Source organism: Echiichthys vipera (genome assembly GCF_963691815.1).
Source record: "Echiichthys vipera genome assembly, chromosome: 22".
Classification (NCBI taxonomy): domain Eukaryota; kingdom Metazoa; phylum Chordata; class Actinopteri; order Perciformes; family Trachinidae; genus Echiichthys; species Echiichthys vipera.
The window spans coordinates 1,083,072-1,104,517 of NC_139847.1; the positions used below are offsets into that span (position 1 = coordinate 1,083,072).

The 21,446-nt window shown below is 42.6% G+C and overlaps 2 protein-coding genes and 2 long non-coding RNA genes across 5 annotated transcripts; 1 reads left to right on the forward strand and 3 right to left on the reverse strand.

Annotated features, from left to right (window-relative positions):
- Window positions 1–1,552: 1,552 nt before the first annotated feature.
- On the reverse strand, window positions 1,553–2,881 carry LOC310964451. The gene is made up of 4 exons (XR_014593739.1): window positions 2,848–2,881; window positions 1,982–2,103; window positions 1,772–1,896; window positions 1,553–1,661 (listed from the first exon to the last, which is right to left on the reverse strand). It is a non-coding gene; the product is annotated as an uncharacterized lncRNA (long non-coding RNA).
- Window positions 2,882–7,661: 4,780 nt separating this feature from the next.
- On the forward strand, window positions 7,662–9,479 carry LOC310964439 (C-type isolectin Sp-CL4-like). The gene is made up of 6 exons (XM_083937570.1): window positions 7,662–7,686; window positions 7,809–7,966; window positions 8,047–8,168; window positions 8,317–8,448; window positions 8,591–8,699; window positions 9,373–9,479. The coding sequence occupies exons 2-6, from the start codon at window positions 7,855–7,857 to the stop codon at window positions 9,438–9,440; spliced, it is 543 nt and encodes a 180-aa protein (XP_083793696.1). The 5' UTR covers window positions 7,662–7,686; window positions 7,809–7,854; the 3' UTR covers window positions 9,441–9,479.
- Window positions 9,480–11,310: 1,831 nt separating this feature from the next.
- LOC310964456 lies at window positions 11,311–11,928 on the reverse strand. The gene is made up of 3 exons (XR_014593744.1): window positions 11,828–11,928; window positions 11,571–11,682; window positions 11,311–11,341 (listed from the first exon to the last, which is right to left on the reverse strand). It is a non-coding gene; the product is annotated as an uncharacterized lncRNA (long non-coding RNA).
- Window positions 11,929–14,733: 2,805 nt separating this feature from the next.
- On the reverse strand, window positions 14,734–20,859 carry LOC310964445 (C-type isolectin Sp-CL4-like). Of its 2 annotated transcripts, none has more exons than XM_083937577.1 (6): window positions 20,834–20,859; window positions 15,731–15,849; window positions 15,522–15,646; window positions 15,280–15,411; window positions 15,042–15,153; window positions 14,734–14,821 (listed from the first exon to the last, which is right to left on the reverse strand). In XM_083937577.1, exons 2-6 carry the CDS (start codon window positions 15,801–15,803, stop codon window positions 14,754–14,756), a joined length of 510 nt encoding a protein of 169 aa, XP_083793703.1. In that variant the 5' UTR covers window positions 15,804–15,849; window positions 20,834–20,859; the 3' UTR covers window positions 14,734–14,753. The 2 variants fall into 2 exon arrangements, with proteins under 2 accessions (XP_083793703.1, XP_083793704.1); XM_083937578.1 differs by lacking the exon at window positions 20,834–20,859 and adding an exon at window positions 16,593–16,617.
- Window positions 20,860–21,446: the final 587 nt, after the last annotated feature.

Consider the following 21,446-nt stretch of genomic DNA (forward strand, 5'->3'; position numbering starts at 1 on the left):
TTCAAGGCAACAAGACAAACCAAAGGAGGAAGGCAGCAAATAAAGCCTCTAATGAAGTGAGTGAAAACACCTGAGGGGGGCGTGTCCTTTCCAAGCCAGACTGCCTCAGGTGTGGTCAGGTGAACTCTGGTTATTGCCACAGGTGAATAATATGTTGCAGTGTAACGAGCCACATTAAAGCCACATAGATTTCTCCTCTCATATCTCTAAACATGAACAGAAATAAAAGAAGAGGCTGGAACATGAATGCTGAAGCGTTTATTGCAGTAAATCTAAAAGCTTGTGTTTGCAGTGGTTATCATGAAACAGACTGGTCCAACTGCAGCACAGCTGATCAGCTGTCCATGTCCACACTGACTGGAGATGTGAAATCAGCTGCTGATGATCACATCTTCTTGGCGCACACAACGTTATTCTTCACTGAGCAGCGTATGTCACGCCACCTTACCCTTTCTGGGAAAAAAACAGAAAACATCCCATTCAGTGGTTTATAAATGTTCTGAATATCGAGTAGAAATCAAACTATTGATTATAGACGTTCTTGCATTTCCAGCGGTACTGTAGTTGTTGTGCCGTATTCAGCACCCCTGCGGTGAAATGCACCCCCTAGCATTAAAGGTGATATTCTGGACCAGAAGGCTGTTGTTTCGACCTATAGGAGTAGTTTACATATATATATATATATATGTAAACTACTCATATAGGTCGAAAAAACAGTGGGGTGAAAAACGTAGCCTCCCCTTCCCCGTTGCCATGGTGACTCGTCGAATCAGGGCTCCATTGATTGACTTGTGGTGCACGGGCTTAACTCCAGGTCAAACTACTCTGAGTTGATCAACCTAACGCAAATCTGCTGCTCTGGAACCGAAAACTCAGAGTTTCCTATCTCAGAGTAGATCAACTCAGAGTTCAGGGTTAGACTCAGAGTTTGTTGAACCTGCTTTGTGAAACGGACCCCCATTCTGTTTGTGTTTAAGTGTATTTCTGTTTACAGGTGTATTTCTGTGGTAGAGTTACAGCGCCACCTACTGTAATGGCCTGGCATGTGTACTATGCTTGTGTTTTGTGGTCTAATACACTTTTTTGTCCCTTGAGCTGGTTTTGCGTGTTGAATTTCCAGATCCTGTGTCTTTTCTCGAGGCGGCCAGTCGCTCTCTCCTCATAGGGAACGATTGAAAAGAATCACTGGCACTCAGAAAGAAACCCTACGTGTACATACGCCCTTAATTCTCAGACTAAAAACGACCTTTCTGTCGACTCTATTTTTCCTTACCAAATCTGATAATCATTTCGACACAGTCCTCTTGTCCGGCAGCGTTGTTAGGTTCACCCAATGCCCAAACACGGTAGTCCAGCTCGGATCCATCAGTGTATGTGAACTTGCTCTGGAAAGGATCAGTGATGACATGTGACACACACACTCCTCTATGTATCAGACATCAGGCTCTTTCCTCCCATTCATCCATCACTGAGTTCACTAACAGCCAATCTGTCTGCTCTCTGATCACAATCACACATTCACTGCTCACCCCTGATCTTACGACTCCAATCCAGGCAGTTTGGATTTCTCTTGTTGCACGCCAGTTCAAACAAACCAGGTTATACATGTCATCCATTTTGTGCATTGTCACCAGACCAGCATTCAAACTGCGGCAGTGTTCCTGAAATCAACAGAAATGTGAGCAAGTGTTGAACATTATCATAACTGTCTGCACAAGATGAGGAGAGATTTATTATCATTCTCTCTGATCCCTGTGTGTGTTTGCATCACCTCTGCTTCACTGAAGGTTTTTGGAGTCTTGAAGTATTTAACACAGCGATCGTCATCAAGGCGGCTCCATCCGTCACCACATGGTCTGTCTGGAAATTGCCTACATAAGAACAGTTCTGCACCAGCTGTAGGAACACAAATGATTTAATAACCAGGTTTTTGGGGGTTTTAGCTTATTCAATACATTGTTGCTGAACCCATTGTACTTACGTGGAATTAAGTTAATAGTCATAGTGTCCTGGACACGGACCAACATCAGGACAGCAATTAACACAACTGGACGCATGACTCAGGCCTCACTAACTCTCAGAGATCCACAGCTGGAATATGACCTGGAAATGTGAACGTTTTAAGTTTGAATGTAGAAAAACAACCAAGTACTTAACACTGCACAGGTTTAAGGTGATCAAACTCACATATTCACTACATCCTATCAAATTACACTTTAAACTAGACATAACTCAACGTCAAATCCCATCATGTTCTATTCTTCCATAGTGTAGGATGTAAACATACGAGATAAAACATGTTAAGTTGTTTGAATAACATTGTTAATAATATGCAAAGACTTGAGCAATGTGTCTCAGTCCTAATTTGCTTTGCATCTCAACCAAAGGACCATTATTTCTTTGTGTCTTCTCTAATTTATAATCTAGAAAGGCTGATATAGTGAGTGGAGACCCCCAGGGTTCAAGTCTTGGACCCCTAATGTTCAGTCTGTAGATACAGTCATTAAGACACATCATTGAGATATAATTACATCAAACACTGTTACTGTAAATTTGATGATACACAGTTGTACATATCTCCTTCTCCTGGAAACACTGTCTCTGTAAAAAGACTAGTTTGATATTTAGAAAATACACTTTTTAAAGTATAAACACGGCTGCTTTCAGACATAAACCTCATAGAACATGTGGACAACAGCAGTTTGATCACATCCTTAATCAGATCTCTACAGCAGCGCTCTGGTAATTTCAAGACTATCAAATATAACGTCTTGTGTTCAGGTCCCAAATGTCCTTACATCAACTGTTCTGATATTATAAAACATAGAGAGAGTAAAAGCAGCTCACCACAGACGTGTTCTGGTTCCTCGTTGCTCCTCCGTCTGATTGTCAGGTGGCTCTTCCTCTGTCTTTTAACTCATCACTGATGCCCTGTGGATATGTACTGTAAATGTTCTGCCAATGTCACCAACTGGCTCATTTTGATATCATTCATTAAAAGAACAAACACAGAAAGAAAGTATCACCATGTCACAGAGACAGACTCTTGTTTGAGGTGTTTAAAAAAACTCAGCAGAAACTCACTTCAGCTAAGTTGGGGTTCAGTTTGAGCCCCCAGTGACATTCACAGTTGATTAGCTCAATCTGTGCGCTGATGACACCGTTTTCTATATGAGCAGAGTAGCACCATTAAAACTGTGTTCCTTTGAATCTGTGAGATCTAACTCAGCTTCAACTCAGTCCAGTTTGGGTCTTTTGCATCCCTGACCCAGGTGTGGCTCCACTAAGAGAGCTGAAGTGACCCTCTTATATTTTCACACTGACCCTAACAGAGTCTCTCTCTCTCTGTGTGTAAGGTGATGAAGTCTGTACTGAGTTCAGTTCAGGTGAGGGACATCGCCTCTGGCCCAGAAACTGTTTAATGAACATTTGATTTTCCTCACTTTACATGTAAGGAGACATTCAGAGCTTGGAGCGAGTTCATATTGATCAGAACCACCAAAGGTTGTTTGATGTGACAACACTGGATATTTGAAGTTGAAGGGTGATGTCAAATATTATTCAACACTCACACGGAAAAAACAGGTGAGGGATGAAGATCAGGAAAAAAACAAGCCCCAACCAGTCAATTCTAGTTTGATCCAATGCAGAAGTGCCAAAAATTGCGAAAAGAGTGGCCGTGTGTAACCATTCTGCGTGCATCGTTGTGTTTGTTCACTTCTATCTCATACAAGGTTTATTATTTTATGTTAAGAAGCAACAGTCTCTCCTTGTGATCAATTACAACATTATGGAGAAAAAACAACTAAACATTTATTCCAAATATTTGACATCTCCACATTTAAACTTCAAATATCCAGTGTTGTCACATCAAACATCCTTTGGTGGTTCTGATCAATATGAACTCGCTCCGAACTCTGAATGTCTCCTTACATGTAAAGTGAGGAATTCAAATGTTCATTAAACAGTGTCGAGGCCAGAGGCGATGTCCCTCACCTGAACTGAACTAAAATATAATGCTAATATAGAAAACGGTGTCATCAGCGTACAGATTGAACTTATGAACTGTGAATGTTCTCGTGTGTCCAGGTCGTCGTTTTCCCCAAAGCATCAGTCAAAAGTAACTGGACGTGGTTATTTGTCTAGGAAGACTTTTCACCTCTCATCCAAGAGGCTTCATCAGATTATGTGCACATCTGACCAGGACCAGGACCAGGCTGGGACTGGACCAGGACAAGGACCAGGCTGGGTCTGGTCCAACTAACTGGTGTGGAGATCCAGGTATTTAACCTCTCACAAGGCCGATGATGTCATTGGAACCCTTTGAGCTCCGAGTGCCAACGCCCGTCGTTAGAATGCCAGTTGTTGGTGGGAAGTAGGTCTGGACTTTGTTAGTGCTGGTTTAGTCCCAGCCTGGTCCTGGTCCTGGTCTGGTGGTTGGTGGAAGTAGGTCTGGACTTGGTTAGTGCTCTATTGAGTCTTAACGACAGTCGTTGGAGTCACAGGAGGCCATTTGTGAACAGTTGTTCTTTGAGGTTAGATTGTTGAATGAAGGGATGAAAGGGCAGCATTGGAAACTGGAGATAAGTGGCATCTCAGACCTCGTCCTCCTCTGTTTAGCCATGGTTTCTCTACTTTTGCAGAGATGCTTCTTTTCCTCCTCTTTCAAACCATCTGTCCTCTCTGTCCAGGATGTGGACGTTGTTGTCATCAGAGGAGTGGGCTTTCTCCTTGAGATGTGAGTGGGCAGCAGAGTCCTGGCCTGAGGAGTGAGCTCTCCTGTGTTGATGTACTGGTCTCTGTCTGAGTGTGTTACTGGGTTTGAAACACACAGGGATACAGTGTTTGTTGAAGACCCTCCTGAGTTTCTCTGATACCCCAGACAATTGATGACAATCACTGTGCCAAATTTATCGGGAGATAAAAAATTTCAGTGATGCACAGGTGGGGTCAAATCATGGATGCATGACTCAGGGTATTAATACTCTGGGTTTTGAGTTCTTGACTGATAGCTGATGACAATACAGAGTATTTGAGAATTGGAAATAAATACAACTTGAACAGTCTAAGAAGAAATTTCATCTCCTTCTCTTCATTCCTGTGTTCTGATCGGCACGCCATAATTGTTTGCTGTTAAACCTTGTACGATTTAGCGCTACTCCGTTACCTTCAAAACATTGGTCCTTCGAGCCAGATAACAGTATTCAAGATGGAGTTGGATAGAGAAATAAATCCTACTCTGAGGCCTCGCCGGCAAACACGTAGACCTAGCAGATTCAGGGACTTCGAGGTGGACTATGGGGATCCCTATTGCAGAGAATGCCAGAAATCTACCATGACCTACTTCAGGGGGTGGGATGCTTATACCACGGGAGGATCCAGCCCAGATGACCTCCTTCCATCCAGCACAGACTCCCTCGGCTAGCTTCCACGGGAATCCAGCTTACCAAGAGAATCCTCAGCTAGCCCCGAGCCGCCATCAGAGGAGAGACTGGAGCAGTTCTGTCCTATCTGAGTATACAGCCCCCTACCAGGGTAGCCCCTACCAGGAGCCACACTTCCAAGCCGAGATGAGAGCCATTCAAGAAGAGAACGCCAGCCTAGCACAATCCCGTCAGGCTTTCCAGACAGGCATGATGCCTTTGATGATGCCCGAAGTGAAATCAAAGAGTTAGCTCGAAGTAGCTCGCTCCCTGAGAGTGGATATGGGTCGAGCCACTGGTCCAACCCCACTATATCTGCACCCAAACCCTCAACCAGCCGGCACTGCAGTCTCCCAGAGCTACTCAGTTCCGACTGGATTACTAAGGGAAGAGGATGAATTGCCTGACCCTCCGCCATGGCCTGAAATGGTTGAAGACCTGCACAACATCGTTCTTAACCTTATGTCGGAGCCTGCTGGTAGCCAACCCTACTACACCCTTAAAGCTGATGCTTATCCGCCTGATGCTTATATATGATGCTGCAACCTGAGCACCCATACACGGCTCCTAACACTGGCATCCCTTTCTATCGCCAAGAGAACCCTCCTCCGCCATCTTTTTATCCTGCACCAGCCTATGCAGGTTCAATGTGCTCAGCGCCCGCAGCCTACACTACAGAGCTCTTCAAATATCAGGTACTTGTGGACCACCTAAGGCTAGAGAAAGCCAGGCTCAATGCTGATGCCTTTTTAAACTCGCCAACCCTTATACACATACCATGGCAGCCCTCCATGATCAGTATGGTCAACCGCATCAGCTCGCCCTTAGGGAGATAACAGGCATCCTGGAAGCCTCTGAAGTCAAGCGCGGAGACACTGCAGCATTCTGGAGATTCTCCCGCCAGATAAAATCTTTGGTTGACTTGTTGCAGACTCTGGGACCTTAAGGGGAAATTTAACTAAACTGTGGCTCACACGTAGCTCGACTGCTGAGCAAACTTCCACCGGAATAGCGAGAATAGAGTCAAGAATAAAGCCTATTGTGCCTACTGCAAGAGCGCGGAGCATTACCTCAGCCAGTGCGGTGATGTTGCCAAGCACTCCAAAGACCAACTCAAAGACTGGATCCTGGCCAATAAACGATGCTGGCGATGTGCACGAAAGCATCAAGCAGCCCAGTGCAACCTGAAGAAACCATGTAACATCTGCCAGGGAAAACACCTGTTGGCTCTCCCTGAGGTCAATACCAGCCCAGAGAGGGCTCATGGAGGTGCAGCAGTCCAGGAAGAGAGCTGCCTAACCAGCTCTTCCGCTGATGATCTGTACCTAGACCGGCAGGGAGTCGAAAATCGGGTCATGTTAAAGGTTGTGCCCGTGCTTGTACAGTATGGGGAGCGGACCTTGGACACCTTTGCAATCCTTGACAATGGATCAGACAGGACCATGCTGTTGCCAGGAGCCGCTAAGTCTCTCTGCATGAAGGGCCTTCCTGAGGATCTCCCCCTATGCACAGTCCGTCAAGATATCCAAGTACTGCATGGACACACAGTGTCTTTCCGTATTTCTCCTGCTGCCGAACCTCAGACCAGCTGTGACATTGACAGTGCCTTCACAGCTACCCGTCAGTTTGGCTCAGCATACCTACCAAGTTGATTGTCTTCAGGCAAAGTTTAGACACATACGCGGCCGTCTCATACCTGCCCTAAAGTAAGCCGAACCTTTACTCTTCATTGGTTCCCATCAGCCCTATCTTATAACGCCAGTTGAGCCAGTCAGGCTTGGGCCCCCCAGGAAGACCCGCTGCAGCCCAAACCTGGCTTGGATGGGCTCTCCAAGGTCCCATCAAGAGCATGGGGCTTGATAAAGTCCAAACTTTCCACTCATGCCCTGTTGACATGCTGATGTTCTGCCAATGTCACCAACTGGCTCATTTTGATGTAATTCATTATTTGAACAAACACTGAAAGAAAGTAAGTTTGCTAATATAGAAAACTGCGTCATCAGCAAACAGACTGATATTATGAACCCCAACTCAGCTGACATGAGTTTCTGCTTGTTTTTTTTCACAAATTCAAACATGACATGGTGATACTTTCTTTCAGTGTTTGTTCTTTTAATGAATTATATCCAAATGAGCCAGTTGGTGACATTGGCAGAACATTTACAGTACATATCCACAGGGCATCAGTGATGAGTTTAAAGACAGAGGAAGAGCCACCTGACAATCAGACAGAGGAGCAACGAGAAACCAGAACACGTCTGTGGTGAGCTGCTTTTTCTCTCTGTAGAATAGAAGGGATCTCTATTGTCAATGAATGAGTTACTATCAAAGGATATTTACATTTTAAAGGCAGTTATTCACACTTTTAACCCGTAACATTCCCAGGTCATATTCCAGTTGTGGAGCTCTGAGAGTTAGTGAGACCTGAGTCATGCGTCCAGCTGTGGTGACTGCTGTCCTGATGTTGGTCTGTGTCCTGGGCACCCAGAGTATGCGTAGTAATACCTTACGTCCTAATTACTTACAGACTGTCGATTTAAACTGTAAGTACCATAATATCACCAACACATTATTGGATTTAAACTCAAGAAACTTTGTCATTTAAGCGCTTGTGTTCCCACAGATCTTTTAAATCCTCAATGTGAAAATCAGCCAGGTGAACCATGTGGTGACGGATGGAGCCGCATCGATGACGATCGCTGCGTTACATTAATCGAGACTCGAAAAACTTTCAGTGATGCAGAGGTGATGGACACACACACACCCCCCCACACACACACACACACACACACACAGTCAACAGAATAAAGAGAATAACTATCTTCATCTATGATACTGTATGTGATGATAAAGTGCTGGTGAAGAGTATAACTCACATTTCTCTTGATTTCAGGAACACTGCCGCACTTTAAACAGTGACCTGGTTTCAGTTCACAGTCATGCAGAGATGATAAAACTGCTTTGTTTGACCTGGGATACCAACTTTTATGACCAAACCTTCTGGATTGGAGCCCAAAGAGCAGGGGTGAGCAGTGAATGCGTGATAGATTGGCTGTTAGTGAACTCAGTGATGGATGAACGGGAGGAAAGAGCCTGATGTCTGATACATAGAGGAGTGTGTGTGTGTGTCACATGTCATCACTGATCCTCACCTTTGTGTTTTTCAGGCAGAGTTCAGAAACACTGATGGATCTGAATTCAACTACAGCTTTTGGTATCCTGGTGAGCCAGACAACACTCATGCACAGGAGGCCTGCGTTGATTCGAGCCGTTTTAGTAAGTGAGGTTGAATTTGTAATTTTAAGAATCGATGGAAGCAAGTTTTCAAGATGAAATAGGTCTGATGGTGGTGGTGGTGCCTGCTGCCGTGGTCCAGCATGATGCTTCTTGCTGCTATTATACTGACACTGCTACATGTGTTCAGTTTCTGTTGATCTACGTGATGAGATAATATTCTTTTTACCACTCGGAGACATTTTTGTGATTGAAATTTGGCCACAAACAGAGAACATGAAGCGTTATTTAGGGGCATTGGTCATGTGAATGATTGTTTACCACAAGTGTGCACCTTCTCTTCCACTGTGACTCTCTCCCGGTGTGGTTGCCCCCCAAAGGAAGCTTCCTCTAGCCTCCTCTGTACCTCAGGTCTCGCTGCCCGGCCATGTCTCTGTAGTGACAGCTAGTGTTTGTGTAGGTGCAAGTGTGTGTGTCTGTGTGAATGTGTTTATGAACGTATACATAGTTGTTGTGTCTCTGTGCATGACTGTGGGGGTGGGAGGGTTGGGTTCTTTTAACTTTCTTCTCCGTATTTTATTTGATGTTTCTCTTTTACTGTACATCCCTGTCCGGCACTTTGTGATACTTTTCTGTATGAAAAGCGCCATATCAATAAAGGTTGATTTGATTTGATCCTGATGACACTAAACGTGATGTTTTGTTTGTTTTACAGCCTGGGGGCTCTGGAATGATGCACTCTGCTCAGAGGAGAAGTTCTTTGTGTGCGCCAAGAAGATGTGATCATCAGCAGCTGATTTCACATCTCCAATCAGTGTGGACATGGACAGCTGATCAGCTGTGCTGCAGTTGGACCAGTCTGTTTCATGAGAACCACTGCAAACACAAGCTTTTAGATTTACTGCAATAAACGCTTCAGCATTCATGTTCCAGCCTCTTCTTTGATTTCTGTTCATATGAGAGGAGAAATCTTGATCAACTTCTTCCAGATGCATCTGTTTTTTATGTGGAAAAATATCTGTTGGTTACTGAACCAATTATGTTATTTGAATGTAGTACCTCAGCCCCACCACGTGAAGGCGCATCAGGTGCTCAGTGTCATCACCATTGAACATGACCTCAGTCTGAGCCGAGCGCCACCTTCCTTAGAGCTACTGACCCGAGCACCTGCGCGTAAACGAGCCGACCAACCGGGGTATTTTTGACCTGACCCCCCCCTTATATCTGGGAACTATTGCATCATCTAGCCATGGTGACCTAACTGAGGTCTAATGAACAAGGTCTACTGTCCGTCCCAAATACCAGGCTCAGAAACCAAGGGTGACCGTTCATTCATGGTTCCCTCCCAGAAATGGACTCGCCCAAGTCATGAAAAGAGTCAGTTTAAAGTTTTAAAAGGCACTTTGTCCTATAGCGTCTGATCTTGCCTTCTATGTAGTTCATACTTGTTACTTTTATTGCACGTTTTTAACTAGTTCATCACTTTAAATCTGTCTCTTGTGAATGCCCAACTTAAATGAAGTGCTTTTATGGACACTATGTGCTCTATTAGCATGAACTATGTCACAAAAAACACCTAACAACTGAACAAAGACCTGTCTGTGTGCAGGAAGTGTGACACATTTCATAAACCAGGTGAAGCTTACAGACTGCATGTCACAGTGTTATAGTTCCACCACCTGGACAAACAGGAAACTACTCAAAAAGAAACATGACACACAGAAAACAGTGACTTTAGTGCACAGACGTCTTTACCAAAGACTCCCCTCTGTGTGAGAAGGTCCCATCAAAAATATTACAGAAGGGAAACCTTAGTTTTGTTGGTCTCACTCCAGGAAACGAGGTGTGAATAAAGCGGGTTAAATTACTTTAGCACGTCAACATTAGCACTTAAGCACTGAACTAAAATGTCAAAGGCATTAAAAAGGTTGGTGCACACTGAATGTGATTCTCCTCTCATATTTCTAAACATGATGAAACTCGATGGTTAACAGAGTAAACGCCTCATACATCTGTTAAGGTAAGAATCAGGTTGCCGATAGAAGTGGGCGGGCACATGGAAACCTCCAGTTCAGGGTCCAATCAATGCACCCTCTCCCCCCCAAGCTCCTCCCTTTCCTGCCCACGGTTGCAAAACTTAAACATGGCAGCGCTTCGTGCACATGGAAAAAGGAAGATGGCAGCGTCCGGGGCGGTTTCTGACAGTTGAGTCAGGGGTAGTCTGACTGTCTGGGCTGAGTTCAGCACCATGGACGGACTGCAGACGACCACCTGTCCGTCAAACACCAGCTATTTATCTTTACTGTAAGTTACTGAATATAAAGTAAAGACAAAGTAGGAGACACAGAATGTTGTCACCATTAAATCTGTTGCACACAGTTGTGATTAAAACAGATGCATCGGGAAGAAGTTGATCAAGATTTCTCCTCTCATATTTCTAAACATGAACAGAAATAAAAGAAGAGGCTGGAACATGAATGCTGAAGCGTTTATTGCAGTAAATCTAAAAGCTTGTGTTTGCAGTGGTTATCATGAAACAGACTGGTCCAACTGCAGCACAGCTGATCAGCTGTCCATGTCCACACTGACTGGAGATGTGAAATCAGCTGCTGATGATCACATCTTCTTGGCGCACACAAAGTAATTCTCCTTTGAGCAGCGTACGTCATGCCACCTTCCCCAGCCTTGGAAAAGAAACAGAAAACATCCCATTCAGTGGTTCATTAAACACAAATGTCTGAATTCAAACAGAATCATCTTGTTTCTTCACAGAGGTTTTCATATTTCCTGATAATGGACGAACATATGTCTTAAGAAGTACGTGAAATGTGCATCTGGGTCCCATATCCCTTTTGGCAGTGTAAAGTAAGTGTCGGTCTAAAAACGACCTTTCTATCGACTATTTTTCCTTACCAATTTGAATAATCATTAAAACACAGTCCTCTTGTCCGGCAGCGTTGTTGGGCTCACCCAATGCCCAACTACGGTAGTCCAGTTCAGATCCATCAGTGTATGTGAACTTGTTCTGGAAAGGATCAGTGATGACATGTGACACACACACTCCTCTATGTATCAGACATCAGGCTCTTTCCTCCCATTCATCCATCACTGAGTTCACTAACCAGCCAATCTGTCTGCTCTCTGATCACAATCACACATTCACTGCTCACCCCTGATCTTATGACTCCGATCCAGACAGTTTGGGGTTCTCCTGTTGCACGCCAGTTCAAACAAACCAGGTTATACATGTCCTCCCTACTGTGCATTGTCACCAGACCACCATTCAAAGTGCGGCAGTGTTCCTGAAATCAACAGAAATGTGAGCAAGTGTTGAACATTATCATAACTGTCTGCACAAGATGAGGAGAGATTAATTATCATTCTCTCTGATCCCTGTGTGTGTTTGCATCACCTCTGCATCACTGAAGGTTTTTGGAGTCTTGAAGTATTTAACACAGCGATCGTCATCAAGGCGGCTCCATCCGTCACCACATGGTCTGTCTGGATATTGCCTACAAAAGAACAGTTCTGGACCAGCTGTAGGAACAAAAGTGCTTTAATAACCAGGTTTTGTTTTTTTTTTAGCTTATTCAATACATTGTTGTTGAACCTATTGTACTTACGTGGAAATACAAATGTATCAGTGTCCTGGACACAGACCAAAATTGCTCAAATGACCGAATCTCTGTCATTTTGGTTCAAAATTGTGTCGTGATAGTAAGTTACTTATGCACTAACTGGGTCAGAGTGTCCTGGACACAGACCAACATCAGGGCAGCAGTTATCACAGATGGACGCATGACTCAGGCCTCACTAACTCTTAGAGATCCACAGCTGGAATATGGTCAGGTCATATTCCAGCTGTCACCTCTGCATCAGTCCAAGTTTTTGGAGTCCTGAAGTATTTAACACAGCGATTGTCATCAATGCGGCTCAATCCGTCACCACATCGTCTATTTTTTACATGTGTGTAGACCATAACCAGCTGTGGGAACACAAGTACTTTAGCTAGAGAACTGACCTAATGCTAGATTTCCTGGGTTTGTACCTTCATGGTTTAATGCACCTAATGGAAGTCGCTTTGGACAAAAGCGTCAGCTACATACAATAACGTGTTGGTAATGAATGGTACTTACATAGACCTTCTGTCACAGTGACCTGGATACAGACCAACAGCAGGACAGCAGTCACCACAGTTGGACCCATGACTCAGGACTCAATAACTCTCAGAGCTCCACAACTGGAATATGACCTGGAAATGTGAACGTTTAAAGTGTGAATGAAAGCAGGCAACACTCATTAGGCTTTAGATGATCAATCAAACATAATCAATATATCATATTTTGGTAAATATGTTTATTCCAAGTACAGTAAACACTTGCTTGTTTGTATCTTAACCAAACGACCATTATTTATTTGTATCTTTTGGAATTTTATCTCTAGAAAGGCTGATATAGTGAGTGGAGACCCCCAGGGTTCAATTCTGGGACCCCTGTTGTTCAGTCCGTAGGTACAGTCAATACGACACACACAGACAAGACACAGTTGTGCACATCTCTGTCTCCTGGAAACACTGTCTCTGTTAAAAGACTAGTTTGATATTTAGGGAAATACACTTTTTAAAGTATAAACACGGCTGCTTTCAGACATAAACCTCATAGAACATGTGGACAACAGCAGTTTGATCACATCCATAATCAGATCTCTACAGCAGCAATCTGTCAATTTCAAGACTATCAAATATAACGTCTTGTGTTCAGGTCCCAAATGTCCTTACATCAACTGTTCTGATATTATAAAACATAAAGAGAAAAAAGCAGCTCACCACAGACGTGTTCTGGTTTCTCGTTGCTCCTCCGTCTGATTGTCAGGTGGCTCTTCCTCTGTCTTTAAACTCATCACTCATGCCCTTTGGATATGTACTGTAAATGTTCTGCCAATGTCACCAACTGGCTCATTTTGATATCATTCATTAAAAGAACAAACACAAAGAAAGTATCACCATGTGACAGAGACAGACTCTTGTTTGAGGGTGTTTTAAAAACTCACTTCAGCTGAGTTGGGGTTCAGTTTTATCCTCCAGTGACATTCACAGTTCATAAGTTCAATCTGTACGCTGATGACACCGTTTTCTACATTAGCATTATATTAGAGTTCAGTTCAGGTGAGGGACATTGCCTCTGGCCCAGAAACTGTTTAATGAACATTTGAATTCCTCACTTTATATGTAAGGAGACATTCAGAGTTCGGAGAGAGTTCATATTGATCAGAACCACCAAAGGTTGTTTGATGTGACAACACTGAATATTTAAAGTTGAACTGTGGAGATAAGTTGTTATTTCGCCTTAATAAATGTTTGATCACATGGAGAGACCGTTGCTTCATTAAAATTAAAAACAATTGTATGAGACAGAAGTGAACTGAGCCCACTGATGCAAAATAGTTGCATATTTAGTTATTTGTGTCCTTCAGTGATACTTATATTCATCTAATCTGTGATAAAATGTCTTTACACATTAAAATGATGGCATCAGAAGAAGAAGAAGACTATCGTTTTCATGCCTAGGCCTGTAGGTTACTTCACTCCTGTCGTGCATGCTCACTCATGATGTCCTTGCTGTCATAATAGCAAACATGCAAACACAGAAGTGTGCAATAACAACGTGAATCAACAGATAAAATAATGATAGTTGCTTACAGGTCGTTCACATGGTTCAAGGCAACAAGACAAACCAAAGGAGGAAGGCAGCAAATAAAGCCTCTAATTAAGTGAGTGAAAACACCTGAGGGGGGCGTGTCCTTTCCAAGCCAGACTGCCTCAGGTGTGGTCAGGTGAACTCTGGTTATTGCCACAGGTGAATAATATGTTGCAGTGTAACGAGCCACATTAAAGCCACATAGATTTCTCCTCTCATATTTCTAAACATGAACAGAAATAAAAGAAGAGGCTGGAACATGAATGCTGAAGCGTTTATTGCAGTAAATCTAAAAGCTTGTTTGCAGTGGTTATCATGAAACAGACTGGTCCAACTGCAGCACAGCTGATCAGCTGTCCATGTCCACACTGACTGGAGATGTGAAATCAGCTGCTGATGATCACATCTTCTTGGCACACACAAAGTAATTCTCCTTTGAGCAGCGTACGTCATGCCACCTTCCCCAGTCTGGGAAAAAAAAACAGAAAACATCCCATTCAGTGGTTCATTAAACACAAATGTCTGAATTCAAACAGAATCATCTTGTTTCTTCATATTTCCTGATAATGGACGAACATATGTCTAAAGAAGTACATGAAATGTGCATCTGGGTCCCATACCCCTTTTGGCAGTGTAAAGTAAGTGTCAGTCTAAAAACTACCTTTCTGTCGACTCTATTTTTCCTTACCATAATCGATTAACATTTCGACACAGTCCTCTTGTCCGGCAGCGTTGTCAGGCTGACCCAATGCCCAACTACGGTAGTCCAGTTCAGATCCATCAGTGTATGTGAACTTGCTCTGGAAAGGATCAGTGATGACATGTGACACACACACTCCTCTATGTATCAGACATCAGGCTCTTTCCTCCCATTCAACCATCACTGAATTTACGAACAGCCAATCTGTCACACATTCACTGCTCACCCCTGATCTTACGACTCCAATCCAGGCAGTTTTGGGTTCTCTTGTTGCACGCCAGTTCAAACAAACCAGGTTATACATGTCATCCCTTTTGTGCATTGTCACCAGACCAGCATTCAAAGTGCGGCAGTGTTCCTGAAATCAACAGAAATGTGAGCAAGTGTTGAACATTATCATAACTGTCTGCACAAGATGAGGAGAGATTTATTATCATTCTCTCTGATCCCTGTGTGTGTTTGCATCACCTCTGCATCACTGAAGGTTTTTGGAGTCTTGAAGTATTTAACACAGCGATCGTCATCAATGTGGCTCCATCCGTCACCACATGGTCTGTCTGGAAATTGCCTACATAAGAACAGTTCTGCACCAGCTGTAGGAACACAAGTGCTTTAATAACCAGGTTGTTGTTTTTTTAGCTTATTCAAAACATTGTTGCTGAACCCATTGTACTTACGAGGAATTACAAGTGTCATAGTGTCCAGGACACGGACCAACATCAGGACAGCAATTAACACAACTGGACGCATGACTCAGGCCTCACTTACTCTCAGAGATCCACAGCTGGAATATCACCTGGAAATGTGAACGTTTTAAGTTTGAATGTAGAAAAACAACCAAGTACTTAACACTACACAGGTTTAAGGTGATCAAACTCACATATTTAGTATATCCTATTAAATTACACCTTAAACTAGACATAACTCAATGTCAAATCCCATCATGTTCTATTTTTCCATAATGTAGGATGTAAACATACAAGATAAAACATGTTAAGTTGTTTGAATAACATTATTAATATACAAAGACCTGAGAAATGTGTCTCAGTCCTAATTTGCTTTGCATCTCAACCAAAGGACCATTATTTCTTTGTGTCTTCTGTAATTTAATCTCTAGAAAGGCTGATATAGTGAGTGGAGACCCCCAGGGTTCAAGTCTTGGACCCCTGTTGTTCAGTCTGTAGATACAGTCATTAAGACACATCATTGATATGTAATTACACCAAACACTGTTACTGTAACAATGTTGTTGATACACAGTTGTACATGTCTCTGTCTCCTGGAAACACTGTCTCTGTAAAAAGACTAGTTTGATATATAGGGAAATACACTTTTTAAAGTATAAACACGGCTGCTTTCAGACATAAACCTCATAGAACATGTGGACAACAGCAGTTTGATCACATCCATAATCTGATCTCTACAGCAGCGATCTGTCAATTTCAAGACTATCAAATATAACGTCTTGTGTTCAGGTCCCAAATGTCCTTACATCAACTGTTCTGATATTATAAAACATAGAGAGAAAAAGCAGCTCACCAAAGATGTGTTCTGGTTCCTCGTTGCTCCTCCGTCTGATTGTCAGGGGGCTCTTCCTCTGTCTTTAAACTCATCACTCATGCCCTGTGGATATGTACTGTAAATGTTCTGCCAATGTCACCAACTGGCTCATTTTGATATCATTCATTGAAAGAACAAACACTCAAAGTATCACCATGTGACTCAGAGACAGACTCTTGTTAGAGGTGGTTTAAAAACTCACTTCAGCTGAGTTGGGGTTCAGTTTTATCCTCCAGTGACATTCACAGTTCATAAGTTCAATGTGTTCGCTGATGACACCGTTTTCTACATTAGCATTATATTTGAGTTCAGTTCAGGTGAGGGACATCGCCTCTGGCCTGGAAACTGTTTAATGAACATTTGAATTCCTCACTTTACATGTAAGGAGACATTCAGAGTTCAGAGCAAGTTCATATTGATCAGAACCACCAAAGGTTGTTTGATGTGACAACACTGAATATTTAAAGCTGAACTGTGGAGATAAGTTGTTCTTTCGCCTTAATAAATGTTTGATCACATGGAGAGACTGTTGCTTCATTAAAATTAAAAACAATTGTATGAGACAGAAGTGAACTGAGCCCACTGATGCAAAATAGTTGCATATTTAGTTATTTGTAATCTTCAGTGATACTTATATTCATCTAATCTGTGATAAAATGTCTTTACATGTTAAAATGATGCCGCCAGAGGAAGAAGACTATCATTTTCATGCCTAGGCCTGTAGGTTACTTCACTCCTGTCGTGCATGCTCACTCATGATGTCCTTGCTGTCATAATAGCAAACATGCAAACACAGAAGTGTGCAATAACAATGTGAATCAACAGATAAAATAATGATAACTGCTTACAGGTCGTTCACATGGTTCACGGCAACAAGACAAACCAAAGGAGGAAGGCAGCAAATAAAGCCTCTAATTAAGTGAGTGGAAACACCTGAGGGGGGCGTGTCCTTTCCAAGCCAGACTGCCTCAGGTGTGGTCAGGTGAACTCTGTTTATTGCCACAGGTGAATAATATGTTGCAGTGTAACGAGCCACATTAAAGCCACATAGATTTCTCCTCTCATATTTCTAAACATGAACAGAAACAAAAGAAGAGGCTGGAACATGAATGCTGAAGCGTTTATTGCAGTAAATCTAAAAGCTTGTGTTTGCAGTGGTTATCATGAAACAGACTGGTCCAACTGCAGCACAGCTGATCAGCTGTCCATGTCCACACTGACTGGAGAAGTGAAATCAGCTGCTGATGATCACATCTTCTTGGCGCACACAAAGTAATTCTTCTTTGAGCAGCGTATGTCATGCCACCTTATCCAGTCTTGGAATAAAAACAGAAAACATCCCAATTAATGGTTCATCAAACACAAATGTCTGAATTCAAACAGAATCATCTTGTTTCTTCACATTTCCTGATAATGGATGAACATTTTTATCTTATGAACGTGAAATGCTGAGAGAAAAAGGGCTGGGGCTGCTTCCATATGGCTCTCAGACATTTTGTCATGGCTGCTTTATAAATGTTCCATCTATCTTTCTTAAAGTGCTCATTTCACATTGATGAAGGTCACTTGTTCAGGAGGAGGTGCAGGTTCATGATAAACGATGATGATGCTAATAAGGCTGCAAGTTCCTTTCTGTGTGTGTGTGTGTATTTCTGTTTACAGGTGTATTTCTGTGGCAGAGTTACAGCGCCACCTGCTGTAATGGCCCGGCATGTGTACTACAGCGCTAGTTTCAATGGTTTCGTGTGGACACAGATATTTCTGTGTGATCAGAAACTTTTTTAGAACGACGTGGAAAAGAAGATGTTTTTCGATCGTGTGGACGTACCCTTAGTTTTTTGATTGATGGCTGTCGTATGTTTTTGATCGATCTTGCTAATTTATAGTAGAAACGTGCATCTGAGTCCCATACCACTTTTGGCAGTGTAAAGTAAGTCTCAGTCTAAAAACGACCTTTCTGTCCTGACCTTACCAAATTCGATAATCATTTCGATACAGTCCTCTTGTCCGGCAGCGTTGTCAGGCTGACCCAATGCCCAACTACGGTAGTTCAGTTCGGATCCATCAGTGTATGTGAACTTGCTCTGGAAAGGATCAGTGATGACATGTGACACACACACTCCTCTATGTATCAGACATCAGGCTCTTTCCTCCCATTCAACCATCACTGAATTTACGAACAGCCAATCTGTCACACATTCACTGCTCACCCCTGATCTTACGACTCCAATCCAGGCAGTTTTGGGTTCTCTTGTTGCACGCCAGTTCAAACAAACCAGGTTATACACGTCATCCATTTTGTGCATTGTCACCAGACCAGCATTCAAACTGCGGCAGTGTTCCTGAAATCAACAGAAACGTGAGCAAGATGAGAGATTTATTATCATTCTCTCTGATCCCTGTGTGTGTTTGCATCACCTCTGCTTCACTGAAGGTTTTTGGAGTCTTGAAGTATTTAACACAGCGATCGTCATCAAGGCGGCTCCATCCGTCACCACATGGTCTGTCTGGATATTGCCTACATAAGAACAGTTCTGCACCAGCTGTAGGAACACAAGTGCTTTAATAACCAGGTTTTTGGGGGTTTTAGCTTATTCAATACATTGTTGCTGAACCTATTGTACTTAGGTGGAAATACAAATGTATCAGTGTCCAGGACACAGACCAAAATTGCTCAAATGACCGAATCTCTGTCATTTGAGTTCAATAATGTGTCATGATAGTAAGTTACTTATGCACTAACTGGGTCACAGTGTCCTGGGCAAAGACCAACATCAGCAGTTCAATTCAATTCAATTCAAAAAACTTTATTTGTCCCCGGGGGGCAATTCAGGGCACACAGTGCAGCAAATAACGACAGTGCAACTATACAAAAACATTTTAACCTATCAACAAGAATAAAGTGTAGAAGAAGAATAAGTGTCAGGATGTTAGTGTGTTAGTACAGGTTAGATACGGAGAACATCGTCGGCGTGAGATGTAGAAAGACATGTGTGTATCAGATGTAAGCAGACGTGTGAACGGGTGTATATGATGTAAACAATGTAAACATGCAGTAGACTGTTAAAACGGGTATAAACAGAACTGTAGTGCAGAAAAGATATAAGTGGACAATGATCGGATTCAGATGAGGTCAGACATGATACATGTGTGTAATGAGCAGACGTAAACAGAACTATAGTGCAGTAATAGAGTATAAATATAATGTATAACTATAAGCTAAATAATAAAGTGATAGTGGTGCATGGCAGGAAAACAGCAGTCTAAGTATATGCTAGCTCTGTGTAACAGATGAATATTGAATAAATATAAAATAAAGTGACCATAGTGCTGTAGTCATCACAGATGGACGCATGACTCAGGCCTCACTAACGCTCAGAGCTCCACAGCTGGAATATGACCTGACCATATTCCAGCTGTCACCTCTGCATCAGTCCAAGTTTTTGGAGTCCTGAAGTATTTAACACAGCGATTGGACAAAAGCGTCAGATACATACAATAACGTATTGGTGATAAATGGTGCCGACGTAGACCTTCTGTCACAGTGACCTGGAGACAGACCAACAGCAGGACAGCAGTCACCACAGTTGGACCCATGACTCAGGACTCAATAACTCTCAGAGCTCCACAACTGGAATATGACCTGGAAATGTGAACGTTTAAAGTGTATATGAAAGCAGGCAACACTCAATAGGCTTTAGATGATCAATCAAACATAATCAATACATCATATTTTGGTAAATATGTTTATTCCTCTCCATGTGCAGTAAACACTTGCTTGTTTGTATCTTAACCAAACGACCATTATTTATTTGTGTCTTCTGTAATTTTATCCCTAGAAAGGCTGATATAGTGAGTGGAGACCCCCAGGGTTCAATTGTTGGACCCCTGTTGTTCAGTCTGTAGGTACAGTCAAAACTACATACACAGACAAGACACAGTTGTACATATCTCTGTCTCCTGGAAACACTGTCCCTGTTAAAAGACTAGTTTGGTATTTAGGGAAATACACTTTTTAAAGTATAAACACGGCTGCTTTCAGACATAAACCTCATAGAACATGTGAACAACAGCAGTTTGATCACATCCATAATCAGATCTCTACAGCAGCGCTCTGTCAATTTTAAGACTATCAAATATAAAGTCTTGTGTTCAGGTCCCAAATGTCCTTACATCAACTGTTCTGATATTATAAAACATAGAGAGAAAAAGCAGCTCACCACAGACGTGTTCTGGTTCCTCGTTGCTCCTCTGTCTGATTGTCAGGTGGCTCTTCCTCTGTCTTTAAACTCATCACTGATGCCCTGTGGATATGTACTGTAAATGTTCTGCCAATGTCACCAACTGGCTCATTTGGATATAATTCATTATTTGAACAAACAGAAAGAAAGTATCACCATGTCACAGAGACAGACTCTTGTTTGAGGTGTTTTAAAAACTCACTTCAGCTGAGTTGGGGTTCAGTTTTATTATCCAGTGACATTCAAAGTCCATAAGTTCAATCTGTTCGCTGATGACCCCGTTTTCTATAATAGCATTATATTTGAGCTCAGTTCAGGTGAGGGACATCGCCTCTGGCCCAGAAACTGTTTAATGAACATTTGAATTCCTCACTTTACATGTAAGGAGACATTCAGAGTTCAGAGCGAGTTCATATTGATCAGAACCACAAAAGGTTGTTTGATGTGACAACACTGAATATTTAAAGTTGAGCTGTGGAGATAAGTTGTTCTTTCGCCTTAATAAATGTTTGATCACATGGAGAGACTGTTGCTTCATTAAAAACTAATCTATTAGACAAGTGAACCAAACCCACTGATGCAAAATAGTTGC

Bases quoted from the DNA above. Each gene is read 5' to 3' on its own strand.
- LOC310964445 (XM_083937577.1), bottom strand. From the start codon at position 15,803: ATGCGTCCAGTTGTGTTAATTGCTGTCCTGATGTTGGTCCGTGTCCTG. The intron at 15,647-15,730 runs GTAAGTACAATG...GTGTTCCTACAG, and splicing joins TATGACACTTGTAATTCCTC to CTGGTGCAGAACTGTTCTTA. The intron at 15,412-15,521 runs GTGATGCAAACA...TGTTGATTTCAG, and splicing joins AAACCTTCAGTGATGCAGAG to GAACACTGCCGCACTTTGAA.
- LOC310964439 (XM_083937570.1), top strand. From the start codon at position 7,855: ATGCGTCCAGCTGTGGTGACTGCTGTCCTGATGTTGGTCTGTGTCCTG. The intron at 7,967-8,046 runs GTAAGTACCATA...GTGTTCCCACAG, and splicing joins ACAGACTGTCGATTTAAACT to ATCTTTTAAATCCTCAATGT. The intron at 8,169-8,316 runs GTGATGGACACA...TCTTGATTTCAG, and splicing joins AAACTTTCAGTGATGCAGAG to GAACACTGCCGCACTTTAAA.